The sequence below is a fragment of the Littorina saxatilis genome, linkage group LG8 (assembly GCF_037325665.1).
Source record: "Littorina saxatilis isolate snail1 linkage group LG8, US_GU_Lsax_2.0, whole genome shotgun sequence".
Taxonomy (NCBI): Eukaryota; Metazoa; Mollusca; class Gastropoda; order Littorinimorpha; family Littorinidae; genus Littorina; species Littorina saxatilis.
In genome coordinates, this window is record NC_090252.1 from 44,954,491 (window position 1) to 44,970,526 (window position 16,036).

General features: G+C 40.5%; 1 protein-coding gene and 1 long non-coding RNA gene across 3 annotated transcripts; one reads left to right on the forward strand and one right to left on the reverse strand.

Moving 5' to 3' along the window:
* LOC138972335 (uncharacterized) lies at positions 1-7,817 on the reverse strand. 2 transcript variants are annotated; one of them, XR_011457562.1, is made up of 3 exons: positions 7,754-7,817; positions 7,182-7,249; positions 1-255 (listed from the first exon to the last, which is right to left on the reverse strand). It is a non-coding gene; the product is annotated as an uncharacterized lncRNA (long non-coding RNA). The 2 variants fall into 2 exon arrangements; XR_011457563.1 differs by lacking the exon at positions 7,754-7,817 and adding an exon at positions 7,651-7,722.
* A 4,820-nt stretch (positions 7,818-12,637) lies between these two features.
* On the forward strand, positions 12,638-16,015 carry LOC138973634 (uncharacterized). The gene is made up of 3 exons (XM_070346364.1): positions 12,638-13,028; positions 13,385-13,549; positions 13,872-16,015. Exons 1-3 carry the CDS (start codon positions 12,784-12,786, stop codon positions 14,995-14,997), a joined length of 1,536 nt encoding a protein of 511 aa, XP_070202465.1. The 5' UTR covers positions 12,638-12,783; the 3' UTR covers positions 14,998-16,015.
* Positions 16,016-16,036: the final 21 nt, after the last annotated feature.

Here is a 16,036-nt window from a genome sequence, read left to right on the forward strand (position 1 = left end):
CAACAGAGGGCGCCACTCGCAGCAAGCGCCACAGCAACCGCAGAAAGTGATGACAAAGAGCACACAGCCAAAAACGAGCAGGGCGACACCTACATCCGCCACAAACGGTAACTCTGTGACGTCATCAACGTCAGGGATGTGGAGGGTGTTGCGAACATTGGCGTCGAGTGCATCCACATCACCGATGTAGTGGAGGATCTTGTTGGCGAAAAACTTCAGAATAACTCCCGTGACTATGAATGCCAGGGACACCAACTGCAAACAAAAGAGAGAGGAGACTCACGGTAACTGTGCTTAGCGGCTAAAAAAAAAAATTGTCTGTTTAGGGTAACCCGACCGACCCTATCGATTTGGCGCCGACCCAAAAACTTTTTTTTATTTCAAAAAAAAAAGAAAAAAAAAAGAGGTAAAAATGCTAAAAAGAGACATTTGGCGTTTCTTTCTCTCCCTTTCTCTCTGTTTTATTTATACGTTAGTTTTGAAACATGTATTCATCAAATATAAGAAGTGAATGTTCAACCAACATAGCATTTACACACACAACCAAAAAACAAAAAAACAAAAAAAAAACCAACCTTTACCTACCTACCGACCCTACTTTTTTTGGTCATGTTACCCTAAACAGACAATTTTTTTTTTGGCCTTAGCGGCTAAACGCATGCACTCTCACAAAACACAAAGCAGTATGGGGTGGGTGGGGTGAAGAGAGAGAGAGAAAAAAAAGAGAGAGAGAGACAGACAGAGGAAGAGAGAGAGAGACAGATGAAGAAAGAGAGACAGAGACAGAGAGCGGTGGGGAGAGAAAGAGAGATGATGATGATGATGGAACTTTATTTTTCAAGGATAGTGGTTTAAGGCTACGCCTTTTCTTACAACCGGTCCTTACTTCTAATACAAATTTATAATAAATGATAAACAAGTAAAACAAGCTGACAAATAAACAAATTAAACGAACAAACAAGCAAACAAACAACCGGACAAATAAGCAAACAAGCAAACAAACAACCGGACAAATAAGCAAACAAGCAAATAAACACAAACAACTCAATGACAAAGTAAGCATTGGCTTACATGAAAAACTAAAACCAAAATAAACACAAACAAATCAAGCAAGCAAAACTTGTAACATGTTAATTGAGTGTACACATGTAAAGTGATTGACGGTAAAATTCACACGATATCAACGTTGACAGTAATGCCTACAATGATTATATGGTGTAAATGATTCTGCTGCTGCTGCTACTACTGCTGCTGCTGCCTGCTGCTGCTCCTGCTGATGATGATGATGATGGAAAACTACAACATCAACTACACATTATACATGTAATACACAACATATTTTTGTAATTCACAAAGCTTTGCGAGAGGAGAGAGAGAGAGAGAGAGAGAGATTAACGATTAACGATTAACGAGTTTATTGCATTTAGGCAACATGCCCCTTGCAATGGGGGGAAAAACGTGGCAAAAACAACGTCAAGGACAAACATAAATGTAATACTGGTGGACTATCTAGTCCATCAGAAAAAGTAATTGTGATATTATATAATATGTACATTGTTTGTTTGTTTATTTGTTGCTTAACGTCCAGCCGACTACGCAGAGCCATATCAGGACGAGGAAGGGGGGGATGAAGGGGGCCACTTGTCAAGCGATTCCTGTTTACAAATGCACTAACCCATTACTTGTGTCCCAGCAGGCTTTAGTAAAACTAAATTAATACCTACTGGAAGATTACCAGTTTCCAGTATGTTAAAATAGGCTTAACCTATCTACTGCTGGACTTACATCAGAACACTAACAGATTAAACTATACATGAATCGCGAGACAAGCGGCAAGAGAAGAGATTTTTGGAAAAAATACAGGTGAATGAGCAAGAAGGAAGAAAAAAGAAAAGAATTCATGAAGAAAAAGAGAGCATGACAGGAAAGAGGAACCAAAAATCTACCTAACAGCAAACTAGAAAGCTCCTGCGGTTCCAAAAACAGGAGGGGCCTTTAATTTCATAACCGCAGTGCCCCACTGCGGGAGAGAGAGAGAGAGAGAGAGAGAGAGAGAGAGAGAGAGAGAGAGCCACAGAGAGAGAGAGAGCGAGACAGAGACAAAGAGAGAGAGAAAGAGAAAGAGAGAGAGAGAGAAAGAGAGAGAGAGAAAGAGAGAGAGAAAGAGAGAGAGAAAAAGAGAGAGAGAGAGAAAGAGAGAGAGAGAGAGAGAAAGAGAGAGAGATTGGATTGGATTGGATTGTTTACTCATTTAGGCCATAGCCCCTTATGAGGGGGGTGAACATATATACAATGACATAATGACATTTGCACACAAATCAAATGAAATAAATCATACACGAACTAAGACATTACATTTCAAATAAAATATATCATAGGCTTACATGAACTAAAACATAACAACACTACGTAGCCGAAATGCTTTGTACACATAAACTGACAACTTTCGAACAATACGTTCATTCACAGATGCCATAAGCATAGAAAACTTGTGTAAACTTGGGTTTCTATAAAACTTAGCAGGAATAAACTGGCATCGCAAATCACGAAGTGCGGGGCAACAAAGCACAAAATGAAACTCATCTTCCTTACGTTCCCTGCACAATGGGCATAACAACATATCTGCATCGTATCTCTTATATCGATTAACGTGCACAAATAGTTCTGTTATTCCACCTCGGAATCTTGCCATAATAATTTTCAAATGCCTATCCATGTTCAATAATAAATAAGGTTTTACTTCGTGCACAGTGCAAAATGTCCTATATAACGCAAATCTATCACTGTTCTGAACATGAAAATTCCATTCCTGCCATCTACAATCAATCAATCTTTCTCTGAAATCTTTCAAAAAACGGTTCTCATCTTGCACTCCTTGATTCATCCATACAAACCCAAAACCATTCTGACATAATTTACAACGTACGCTAGACACCCAGTTTCTTTTACCTCTTTCATCCAGTTCACGCAACATTTTATAGGCTTTATGTGGCAATCTATTTACGTCCATTCTTAACAACTTCAACCAATATTTAACACAACGTATTGCAGCATTCACATAAATGGGATACCTATTCATCTCGCCGTACACAAAATCGTTGGGTGTGCGTGATCCAACACCATGAAATTTCTTTAGGGCAAATAAATGAACTTTTTCAGACTGTAATGCAGATTTCTCAAGACCCCACAGTTCAGCTCCATATATTGCAATTGGCAAAACCTGAGAATCAAATAATTTTAAATAAACTTTCAAATTATTATTACCAAGTTTGGACAAATTTTGTAATATACACAACAATGCGTTTTTCGCTTTGCTTGCAAGGTCACAACAAGTGGCGGTAAAACTGAGTTTTGTGGAGAACAATATTCCTAAATACTTATAAACATTAACCACTGGCATTAACCACTGGGCGGGGATATAGCTCAGTTGGTAGTGCGCTGGATTTGTATTCAGTTGGCCGCTGACAGCGTGAGTTCGTCCCCACGTTCGGCGGAAATTTATTTCACAGAGTCAACTTTGTGTGCAGACTCTCTTCGGTGTCCGAACACCCCCCGTGTACACTACATTGGGTGTGCACGTTAAAGATCCCACGATTGACAAAAGGGTCTTTCCTGGCAAAATTGCTTAGGCACAGTTAATAATTGTCTACCTATACCCGTGTGACTTGGAATAATAGGCCGTGAAAGGTAAATATGCGCCGAAATGGCTGCAATCTACTGGCCGTATAAAATTCCATCTCACACGGCATCATTGCAGAGCGCCTAGAACTGTACCCACGGAATATGCGCGATATAAGCCTCATATTGATTGATTGATTATCTTTCCATCATACTTCCATTTCTCTCTTACACTCAAGTATCCACCCTTCCGAAAAACAACAATATTACTCTTATTCATATTTACTTTAAGGTGTAAATTTGATGCTGCATGTTGCAAATTATTCAACTGCGTCTGTAGACCAACCACAGTCTCAGATAATAGAACAACATCATCAGCCAATAATAAAATAAATAGCTCCATATAATCATTCAAAAACTGTGCACCATGTCTTCCTTTTTCAATAATTTCCAAAGCCAACTCGTTTATAAAAAGAGAAAACAAAAGAGGACTACAAACATCACCTTGTTTCACACCGTAGGTACACTTAATATAATCAGTCAAATGTACACCACATTTCACTCGGCATTTAACATTTTCATACATACTTTTAATGCAACGGAACAACTTTCCTTTTATGCCATTTTTCAACAAAATTGGCCACATCAGGTTACGATCGATAGAATCAAATGCTTTTTCAAAATCTATAAATGCCACATAGAGTTTACGATTAAAGGAAAACTGCTTCTGTACAAACGCCAACAATGTAAACATATGATCGACAGTTGAATAATTCTTTTTAAACCCAGCTTGATATTCTCCGGTAAGATTATAACGTTCACTCCATTCTTGAAGTCTACAGTTGATAATTGTACTATACACTTTACTACTCACATCACAGAGTGATATTCCTCGATAATTACTTGGATCATTAGCATCACCTTTTTTGAATAACGGGAGTACAAATGATTCGGTCCAAGCTTCTGGAAAAACACCTTTGTCAAAAAGAACATTAAACAATTTCACACAAAAATCAACAATCTGTGGTTCAGAACCTTTCAATAACTCAGGTATTATTCCATCTGGTCCTGGAGATTTATGATCTTTCAATTTTCTTAATGCTTTCAAAACTTCTTCTTGTGAAATCGGATTATTCAAAATACTGTCTTGCTCACCTTCGTCGTAATCAAGAATTTCCACATTACTTTCATCTTTTTCCAACAGCTCTTTAAAATGTTGAAACCACACATCAACAGGCACATTGTTCGTAACACTTTTTCTTTTAAAAAACAGTTTTCGCATTGCGTCCCAAAAATCATGTTGATTATTTACAGAGTCAACCAAGTACTGTATCTTCGCATCATTATGTTGCTTTTTCTTCCTTTCCAGCAAGTGCTTATATTCTCGCCTCGTTGTACAAAATGCAGTACGATCATCCGCAACCTTTGAGCCACAACATATCTCTAACATCTTCCAAACATTTTGCCTTGCTTTCCTACATTCTTCATCAAACCAGTCACCCATACTCTTCCTTTCATTCACAAACACTCTCTTCTTCATACATTGAGCATTCTGCTTTATACAGTCACAAAACATATGGACAGCATTGTCAATATTAACGTCAATCAGACTCATGGCGTGACTCAACTTGGCCTGGCTATCATCCCCGTTCATAATCGTCGCAAACAGCTCTGCATTCGCACCATTCCATACAAATCTTTCAACCACACCTTCTGCTTTAACACGCTTATCATGACACACATTTTCTTTCAAAAATTTGGCAAAAAGTACAACTGGCATATTATGGTCTGACTCGATACGTTCCATAACTGACAGAGTGCTCGCAGCAGAAACTAGAGCAAACAAATCGTTCGACAACAAAAAGTAATCATTTACACTGCATCCGCGTTCCGAAATGTAAGTAAAACGCCCCTCTTCGTCACCTGTTATGACACCATTCAAAACAGACAGATCTAGCGCTGTGCACGTATTTAGGCCAAAAAAAAAAATAGGTCTGTTTACGGTAACCCGACCGACCCTAGTTTTTTCGCGCGACCCTAGACTTTTTTTTGGCATTTGGGGAAAAAAAAAAAAAAAAATCTCGGTTTTTTTGGCAAAATAACGTAAAAATATGGTTTTTGGGGAAAAAAAAAAAAAAAAAAAAAAAAACAATCCCGACCTACCGACCCTATTTTTTGGGCCTATGTTACCGTAAACAGACCTATTTTTTTTTTTGGCCTTAACAAACTCTTTCCATAACTATTTAAAACCTTGTCTTCAGAGCATCTGTTGTCGCACACGACGTGGCTTTTATAAAGCGAATCCACAACCTTTTCATCAAGTACAAAAGTCTGCGAAACATTGGAGATCCTGCTGTTTAAATCACCCGCGACAATTTCATACTTAGCATGCAATCAGTTATACATTCTTCCAGCATGCTTATTCCATTATCACAATCAAAAACAGTGTAATATGGAGATCCTTCTGGTGGTACGTAAGCACACACATACAGGATATCTTTCGATAGCCCAAACACGCTCCTATCAATAACAAAAGCATACACAATTGCACAAAGCACATTCACTTCACGAATTTTAGGAACGAATCCATTCCTAACAAGACATAAAATCCCTCCCGATCTACGTCCATGTTTTGAGAACTTTGTTGCTGATTTGCAAAAAACAGAAGAAGAGAGAGAGAGAGAAAGAGAGAGAGAAAGAGAGAGAGAGAAAGAGAGAGAGAGAGAGAGAGAGAAAGAGAGAGAGAAAGAGAGAGAGAGAGAGAGAGAGAGAGAGAACAAAAGCGAGAGAGAGAGAAAGAGAGAGAGAGAGAAAGAGAGAGAGAGAGAGAGAGAGAGAGAGAGTAAGAGAGAGATAGAGAGATAGAGAGAGAGAGAGAGAGAGAGAGAGAAAGAGAGAGAAAGAGAGAAAAAGAAAGAGAGAGAGAGAGAAAAAGAGAGAGAGAGAGAAAAAGAGAGAGAGAGCAAGAGAAGGGGAGGGGAGAGGGGGAAGTACAGTTTTCTTTAAGTCTCCTTCTCCTGGAAAGTGGTAACACAAACCAGTTGGAAAAAAACAATCAGTAATAATTGAAAGATTTACCACAGTGAATGAGATTTTCTTAATTTAATTTGTAATTGATCATAAAGCTACATGTAAATTACGTGACATAGCGCTGCAAACTGACTAAGACCGATAAATCTGTGTTCTATTCTGTAAACACTTTTATTTTATTTCACTTACAATTTCGTGTCATTGCTAAAATATTGTGAATTTGTTCATCCATACTTTTAAATGTTTAGAATATATCAAATCTGTGTACACATTCCCATAGCCTGTTCAACAAGGACAAAGCTACACAACAGATCAGACATTTACGATTTTTGTTATTACATTAACAATTTCGCATTTACATTTCGACAAATAAAAACAATAAACAAACATGTCCATACACATAATTTTAAAACAGGCAAAACATAACCGTGAAGAGCAATAATCATGCCTTTTAATGAGTAAAGTCTCAAAACTACGTTCCATCGTTTAAAGTCAATAGGTATTACACAAATGAATGAGATCGAAATACTTACCAAGAACACAAGATTCAAGAAAACCACAATAATCCTTCCGAAGGTTGTTATGCATCCCATCTCGATTTCTGTATAAGCACACGACGACTATTACAGGTATAATAACAAACACACAAAATAAAACTTGCAATGAAAAAAAAAACCACACACACTAAAACAAACTAAGAGACTGTGACTGTGAGGTGTGCATAACAAAACCTTGTTCTGTTCATGTTCTTTCGCTTGAAATCAAATCGCAAAAACACTGTCAGAGTATGAAATATTTAAATCCAGATACAATCGATCTAACACAAAATACAAAAAGTGACTGCAATTCTTATAACAAAAACCACAAATTGATTGCTTGCAATTGTTAATCCAAACGCCAGAATGATTCATTGCAAAACAATGGCTTCGCGTGATTTGCAATTATTGTTAAAACAGTTTCAAACTACAAAACCTCGTTCTCCTAACTGAAACAGTGGCTCACCACAAAGTCTGATTGCCACGTTTATAATCTTGTCCCTACAAGTTGCAGCAGGTGAAAAACAGGTTTCACAAGCAACTCAAGAGGTAAAGTAAGTGTAGGTTACCAAAACATGTAGGTATTGGAGAATGCGACTTCTCTATCACGTGAACAGCAACGCAGTTGGTGAACACTGTTGGGTTTGGGCGAGATTTCACCTCTCTCAGAGTGTCTATGATGAGAGTAAAATTGCGCCGCGGAAAGCAATTTTAAGGGTGGGGAGTGGGGGTGGAGAATTTTGTGTATGCAGTGGTTTGTGTGTGTGTGTGTGTGTATGAGTGTGTTTGTGTGAATGCGTGCGTGCGTGTGTATGTGTGTATGTAGGCCCCTATGTGTGTATGTGTGTGTGTGTGTGTGTGTGTGTGTGTGTACTGATGTGCGACTGTGTGTGTGTGTGTGTGTGTGTGTGTGTGCGTGTGTGTGTGTGTGTGTGTGTGTGTGTGTGTGCGCGTGCGCGCGTGCGCGCGCGAAGATTGCGGTAAAGGTTGGGACGATGGCGGTAATGGCGTGTTACACTCTCTATGCCAGTCCATCTGGCTTTGCTTGACCATCAGCCCGTTCATCCTTGGTTTTAACCTTTAACATGATTCCTCGGCCGTGGACGACCCAAAGCCTCACACAAATGTCTTCATCTCTGTAACTATTGGAATTTTTTTGAGTAAGACTTCATAATGGAAGGGCGCTGGTTCTGTGCGACGCTTAGTTTTCGAGATAGGTGTGACTGACGAAGAACAGGACGTCACATTCCAAATAAGCACGAGATTGCATTTCTTCGGGAGGTTTCCGCAAAAATAGATATTACACGATTTGCGCGAAACAGTTGAGAAGCAGACGATCTCTGAGATCTCTGTTCGTCTCGTGATAACGTTATTTTGTATGATAACGATTAAAGGAAAAGTCCAAGGTTTAGGGTCACTTTTGATATGTTGACCCTCTTAAAATGCGTGTGTAAAAATGAACACAGAAGTCCAAAAAGTATACTTTGACTCGTGTGTTGGCTGTTCTGAATCGTTCCATCGCGCGCGCAGTCTTGGCTCATGACCTTGTGCACGTACGTGTGCTACGTCACGGGCCTTGAACAACAAATATGGCCGGTGTAACACGAGAAAATTACTCCCACGAGATTTTTACTCCGGAGTAAACATTTCGTACAAAAAAGTTACTCCCTTTACGAAAAAAGCACTCCCCCGTTTCACGAGAAAATTACTCCCCAAGACAGGTGAGTTCCGAGTAAACATTTCGTACAAAACTGTTACTCCCCTGACGAATAAACAGGCATGGGAATTGAAAATTGTAAAAAAGGCGGAAAATTTATAACTGAAGACGCGAAGCGTCAAGTCGACGGCGCGAAGCGCCTAGCCTTACTAGGGGGGTCCGGGGGCATGCCCCCCCGGAAATTTTTTTTCTCCAAAGAACCCAGATGGTGCAATCTGGTGTCATCTGAGCTCCAAGTTTGCCATTAAATTCTGTTTTTAGAATCAGAGTTTTTAGTACAAAAATGTACCAAATTTTGCTTACATGTATTATATATGGTTTAAATTTGTAAAAAAATTTATCTGTTGAGACAAACAGGAAAATGTAACTTGTAACACAATCTGTGCAATCTGGTTTACTTTCAAACATAATAGTTCAATAACTGAGACGGGCGGTAGCAGTGCGTGAACAAAGTACGGAAAGTTTTCGCGGGCTTTTGCACAAAGGCCAAAGTAACCGGTGCTTTTTTTGTGTGCCTCCCCCCTTTATTTTTTCGGCGGACACTTTTGCATTTTCGGCGGAACAAAAAAAAAATTCGGCGGAAATCCGCCATTCGGCGGACAATTCCCATGCCTGGAATAAATAACGAATAAATTACTTCACCCAAACACAAGCAATTTAACTTCCCATGCCAGGTGTACGACATTTTTACTCCCTTGTCCCCTGTTAGTCTTGGTGGTGGAAGGGGTGGAAGGAGGGTAGCGCGACATTCGTGTACGCGAGATCACTTACTGGCATTATCCCTTCGCCCGCATCCCATTTTTGCGTACGAGATTATTACTGGAAGTAAAATAAATGGGGAGTAAAAATTTCGTGGAGGGAGTAATTTTTTCGTGCCTTGGGGAGTTCTTTTCTCGTACGAAAAGTGTACTCGGAGTAAGAATTTCGTACGAAATATTTACTCCGGAGTAAATTTTTCGTGGAGTAAAAATTTCGTGTTACACCGGCTCCAGCAGTGAGGAAGACAAGTGGAATACGGACCGGTTTTCAACCAGCCTGAGGTTTTACCGTGCCCGTTTGAGCCTCTTCGTCGTCAAAATGCTTGCGAGGCCACAAGGAACTGCTTGAAACAGAGCCAGCATAAGCGGCAATACGAAATGGTATGTGATTTTTGGCTCACGTAAGTGTAGCCTATGCGATGCTAACTTTTGTCTGTCTGTGCGTGCGTGCGTGCGTGCGTGCGTATGTATGTATGTCTGTGGTAGAAACTTTAACATTTGAAGACGTCATAACATTTGAAGACGTCACATTATGACGTAAGAGGGTTAGACGTCACGCGAAGGAATTACTGAAAGTCTCGGTCATTGTTAGTTTTGAGCGGGCCGAGACTAGTTTTTTCTTCGAAATCGGCCATTCAGATCTAGATCTAGTGTCTCGCTTTCTTGCACAGTGTCACCTATGCCGCTTACTGTGTGTGTGTGCAGGGTCGGACTAGGCGAAGAGGAGGGGGGGGTTGCCAGTGTGGCGGCAGGGGCGGATCAGTTCATTTTATGGGTGGTTTTTTTCAAAAGTATATTGTGAAGATATGGGTGTGAAGGCGCAAAGCGCTGAGCCGACGGCGCGAAGCGCCTAGCTTGCTAGGGGGGTCCGGGGGCATGCTCCCCCGGAAAATTTTGAAAAAAAGGATGCAAAATGGTGCAATCTGGTGCATTCTGAGGATGATCATTACCAGTTTCAGGCAGCAGATTTTGTCACTGATTAATACCCCAAAAATTGAAACTCAATGTAGAATAAAGAAATGCATACCTCATTCAATATTTTTATTTTTTGGCTGGGGGGGGGGGGGGGGGGGTCCGAAAACCCTAGAACCCCCCCCCCCCCCTCGTTGTGGGGGTCAGGGGGCGAAGCTGATGGGTAGGTCATATTATGAGATAGGAAAATGGTCGCTCCTTGCATGAAACGGCATAAAATAAGCAATAATAAAAAAAAAATTAAATAAGTAAGGTACATGTTTAGGCTAGGGGGGGGGGGGGTTGCGCAACCCCCATAACCCCCCCGGTAGTCCGGCCCTGGTGTGTGTGTGTGTGTATGCAGGGCCGGATCTGGGGGAGGGGGGGGGTTCCTGGGGTTCCGGACCCCCCCCCCCCCCCCCTGGCCATCCAATGTACCTCTCAGAGAGAGAAAAAAAAGTGGACTTTGGACCCCTGCCTTCAGTTGGAACCCCCCCCCCCCCCCCCCCTCAAACGAACTTGATCCGGCCCTGGTATGTGTGACGGAGTGATTGAGTTTGTGTTACTGTTTGTCGATTTCTTACGTGAGCCTTGAAGGCTTCGCCTCTTGTCTTTGTTGTAATGTTGACACACTGGTCCGTAGTCGCATAGATCAAATATCGCTCCCTGGTAGTCGCTACCTCTTGCAGTGCTAGATCGAAGTCAGGTGTGTTTTTCACAGATCAGTTGATGTGCTTCCACAGATCTGTAAGCATGTAAAGATTATGGATTTTTTCTTTTATGGTGTTGTTTATTTTCCTATCTTTAATCACGGATTTCGTCCTTGAACTGCCCAGTTTAGAATAAATGCTTCCACAGTGATGTTCACACGCGACTATCCTTATTTTCTCTTGGAATTCTGAGTAATTCTTCAGTCACACAACGAAACATGTAGACAGCAAGTTAACATTGCGCAAAGCCTGTTTCTTTCGGACAAAACTGCACTTATCCTGGTATTTTTGTTTGCAACAGTAAGACACTACATGACATTGACACCACTAAACAGTGAACCTTATTTCAAAATGGCGTTGGGCTGCTTTCATGTGCTAATAGTGATCCTGACATTTTTCTTGCGAAACGGTCAAAGGGAAGTAATAAATGAATTTTGTTTTTTAAACGAACACACGTGATTTCCGATCTTAAACTAGATCTGAAATCATAAGATTTTCTGAGCAGTGGCGAAACGCTGATGGCGTGATATCGCAAGCCGTTTTGGAAGCAAATAAGCACTGTCAGGCATATGCAGAAAAACGATTACAGCAGTTCAAACTTTTTGATCATTGATTTTTAGGAGTACGCAATATCGGACAGTCACACTGCAAAACGACAATGCGTTAGTGCATAGATCGGTATTCTCAAACGTCACGAACAGACAGTACGTTGCTACTATTTTACTGTAGTAACAAAACCTCACAGTGTGTGCCGAAAAGCAACCATATGAGATTCAGTCAGTGGGACCCTGAATCTACCTGGGGTTAAATCGGGTTATTGACTAAACTGTGAATATATGTACTACTGTTCGTGTTGTTTTTGTGATCCACTGCAATTTCTGTGTATAGCTCTTTCTCACAAGCGAGGCCGGAGGTGTGCACGAGTTTCGTCCCTTTGGTTCGGTAAGTTCCGGTGAAGATGGAGGCGGCAGTCGAGCGCATGAACGTGAAAGAATTGAAAGATTTTCTTCGGAAACATGGCCAACTTGTCAGTGGAAAAAAAGAAGAATTAGTGCGCAGAGCAAGAGGCACGTTTCAGCTGCGAAAAGATGGCAAGGATGCTATCGATAATGCTGTGGAAACAAATGATTCAGGTAAGCATTTGACAGACCACTTCGACTGTCAGTGTCACGAACTTGTAGCCTTTGTTTGTAAAATTCGTAATTTGTTTGTAATTACAGTCAAATTCTAATGTTCTTGACTCTTTATTCATCCGTCCTTATCCATACACCATTTTCATTGTAAATTGCGTGAAATCTCATTTGTTTAGGTCGTTCATGGATTAAGTTCAATTCTTCAGTTTCACCATTTAAAATGGTTGCATTTTTTATTTTTGTTGCCGTCTTATTTTACTGAAAAAATGTTTTTATACGAAACAATTATTTTATGGTGTTTGGATGTTGTTGTTTTTTTTATTCCAATAGATGTACCAGGAAATTATTTTCCTTCCATGTCTGTCAACAGATTGTGACATGAAAGTCTTCAGCCTGCAAGGTTGGTGTAACCCAGAAGCTGTTGCTTTGGCAGACTGGCCCGACATCACTGACAAAGAGCTCTACAACTTTATGGTGTACAAGTGCAACAAAGCCGTGGATAAGGGGAGAAAAAACGCACGGAGGCAGCTGAAAGCCCATGTGTTCTATGATGATCGTCATGTTCACTCTGTCAGGTTAGTAAACTATTTGCTTATTATGCTTGATGTGGACAACAATCTTGCTTGTGGTGAAAAGCAAAATGTATACATCAGTGTTTAATACATGTATTATGCCCATGTATATGCTGTATGCAATGCAGGCTGTTCTGTAGACAACACGTCAACATTATTACTGATCATTGTGTTCTGAAACTTCAGCTCAGAACTATAATTGAGAACAGAACATAAATGCCAAGGTTAGGTTGATACTTTAGCAATCCAGGTTTGTTGTAATAGTTGTGAAGTATACTATTGATATTATTATTATTTTTATTATTATTATTATTATTATTATTATTATTATTATACTTTGACGTGGTGTACTGTTGCAGCTATCATCCAGTCGCCAAGGACTCTGACCAGTGCTATCTGAAGTGTCTGGTCATTCCCAGTGCTGCTTCATCCAACACCAGCAAGTACCCTGACAGGAAGGTGTGGCTGAGTGCATCTAAAGTCACCGGCCAGATAGCTAAAGCCTACTGTGACTGTACTGCAGGGTAAGTTATTATGTAATCACATTTAGTTGACAAAAAATTGGTTTTTCTCTTTGGAGTAACAAAGAGGCAAATACTGCTGTGCGTTTGTTTTTTAATGATTTTTCCCCTTGTTGCCATACAGCTCCAGTGTTTCCTTCTTTTGGATATGAGTCATCTCCAGGGTCTAAAATAATTACATACTACTATTATTATTTTTTGCAGACACAATTGCGTCAAAGTAGCAACAACAACAACAACAACAACAAAAACACGGCTGAAAGCTGGTAATTTACCAGTCATTTGACTGTTCTTTCAACTCCAACTTCCACATTGTATGTTTCAGGCGTGAAGGTTCCTGTAACCACGTGTCCGCTTTCCTGTACGCGTTGGTGGACATCACTGCGCACAAGCAGAGTGGACTGGATGCTTCGACATCTGCCCAGTGCAAGTGGAATATGCCACGGAAGAGGAAATTGAGCCCGAAGAAGGCTGCAGATCTCCAAAGGAAGAAAGCAAGACTAACTGCAACTGTCTCCGGAAGCAACGGCATTAATTTGCATGACCTTGCTGCAAAGCTTAAAAGCTGCAATCCGGATTGTGGATTCGTTGTAAACTTTTTGGCAAAAGAGATGCCTGCTGCACAACCCAAGTGCATGCCATCCAATCCTATGCCGGACTTTATGTTTGCGGACTCTGTGAACTTGAAGGCGGAAAAATGCACGGCAGAATTTGAGAAATTTGCAAGTGAGCAAAGTGTTGGTGAGGAAGACATCTTACTAATTGAACAAGAAACCCGCCAGCAGTCTGAAAGCACAACCTGGGCAGAACTTCGTCATGGGAAGCTGACATCAAGCATATTTGGCCAGGTCTGCAAGAAGAAGGCTACTACCCAGCCTGATGGTCTGCTGAAGACCATTCTACGCTACAGACCAGAACTAAGCAACGACCACATCAAGTGGGGTAAGAGTCATGAAGCGGCAGCCAGAAGAAAGTACACTCTGCAGATGAGAAGCCAGCATCATATCAACCTACAAGTTCGGAAGTGTGGACTTTTGATTGACAGTGATATGCCATTCCTTGCCACCAGCCCAGACGGACTGGTCCATTGTCAACACTGCCAGCCGGTTCAGGGACTTTTGGAAGTGAAGTGCCCTTCTGTTCACAGAAACAAGACCCCAGAAGAAGCGTGCAGTGACAGTGATTTCTGTTGCCAACTGATTGATGGTCAGGTGCGCTTGAAAGAAAATCACAACTATTTTTTTCAAGTCCAAGGCCAGATGGGTGTTTCAGGAAAACTGTGGTGTGATTTTGTGATTTGGACACTGAAAGGAATGTCGGTTGAAAGAATCCCTTTTCAGCCTGATGTCTGGGTCACAATGAAAAGCCAGCTGAAATCTTTTTATGTGAACGCAGTGGTACCAGAGCTGTTTACCAACAGAGTCAAGAGGGGACTACCTCTCTTCTCATGAGATCTATCATTTGGCAACAAATCACTGTCACTGAACACATGCACTGGTACCATTTGGAGAGATGATCTTTTCACAGAGACATTTGTGATTTGTGACTAGTCTTGGCCTGTTTTGTATTCTCTGTGAGAATTGCTATTTGCTGATATTTGCATGTCCACTTGTTGGGTTTGAAAGGTTGAGTAAGCTAATTAACCCTTTCTCTGTTGAGCACAGCTATACTGTTTATACACGCGCTAGAACCTCCATCAATATCATTTGTATGTTTGCTGTCCACAGGCTCTGCTGCTATTTGTTGGAAAGGGCTGTTGCATTTAGGAATTTTTTTTGATCGCCAGGAATTTTTTTTTTAACTTTACAGTCATAACTAAATACAAATTCAAGAGCTTCAATTATTCAAGCATTGTATGTTTAACTTACATGATTATGAAGGACATTTTTCAAAATAAAAATACATATTTTTGTTTGTTTGTTTTGGTCAAAAGGCATTATGATGTAAGGGTGACCGAATAATATTTGTTCACTGGGCAGGGAAAGGGTTAAAATGGAAAGTCCTGTTTAACATGTGTTAAATGTTATCAATAATTATTGAGCACACGCGGAATTTGTGCGTGAATCAGTGAGTCCTTTTGATGCTTGGTAGTCATGCATTTATTGTTGTTAACTGGATGTGCGTGTTGTCTAAGGCTAATGTCAGACGGAGCTCGCAAAACACGAAAGAAAAGCAAAACAACACACAAAAGCAAAACAACACACAAAAGCAAAACAACACACAAAAGCAAAACAACACACAAAAGCAAAACAACACACAAAAGCACCATGTTTTGCTTTTGTTCGGCTTTTGTTCCGTGTTTTGCGAGCTCCATCTGACATTAGCCTAAGAGCAGTTTCACATTACCAGTTCATGGCTCTTTAATGTTACTTCAGTTGTTTTACTTTACATTGTTTACCAACTTTGTTAAACTGTTATTGTTTGTATATGGTTTTAGATAAACAAAACCCAAACTGTATCAACTGCGTCTGTTGAAGTGTGTGTGATCAT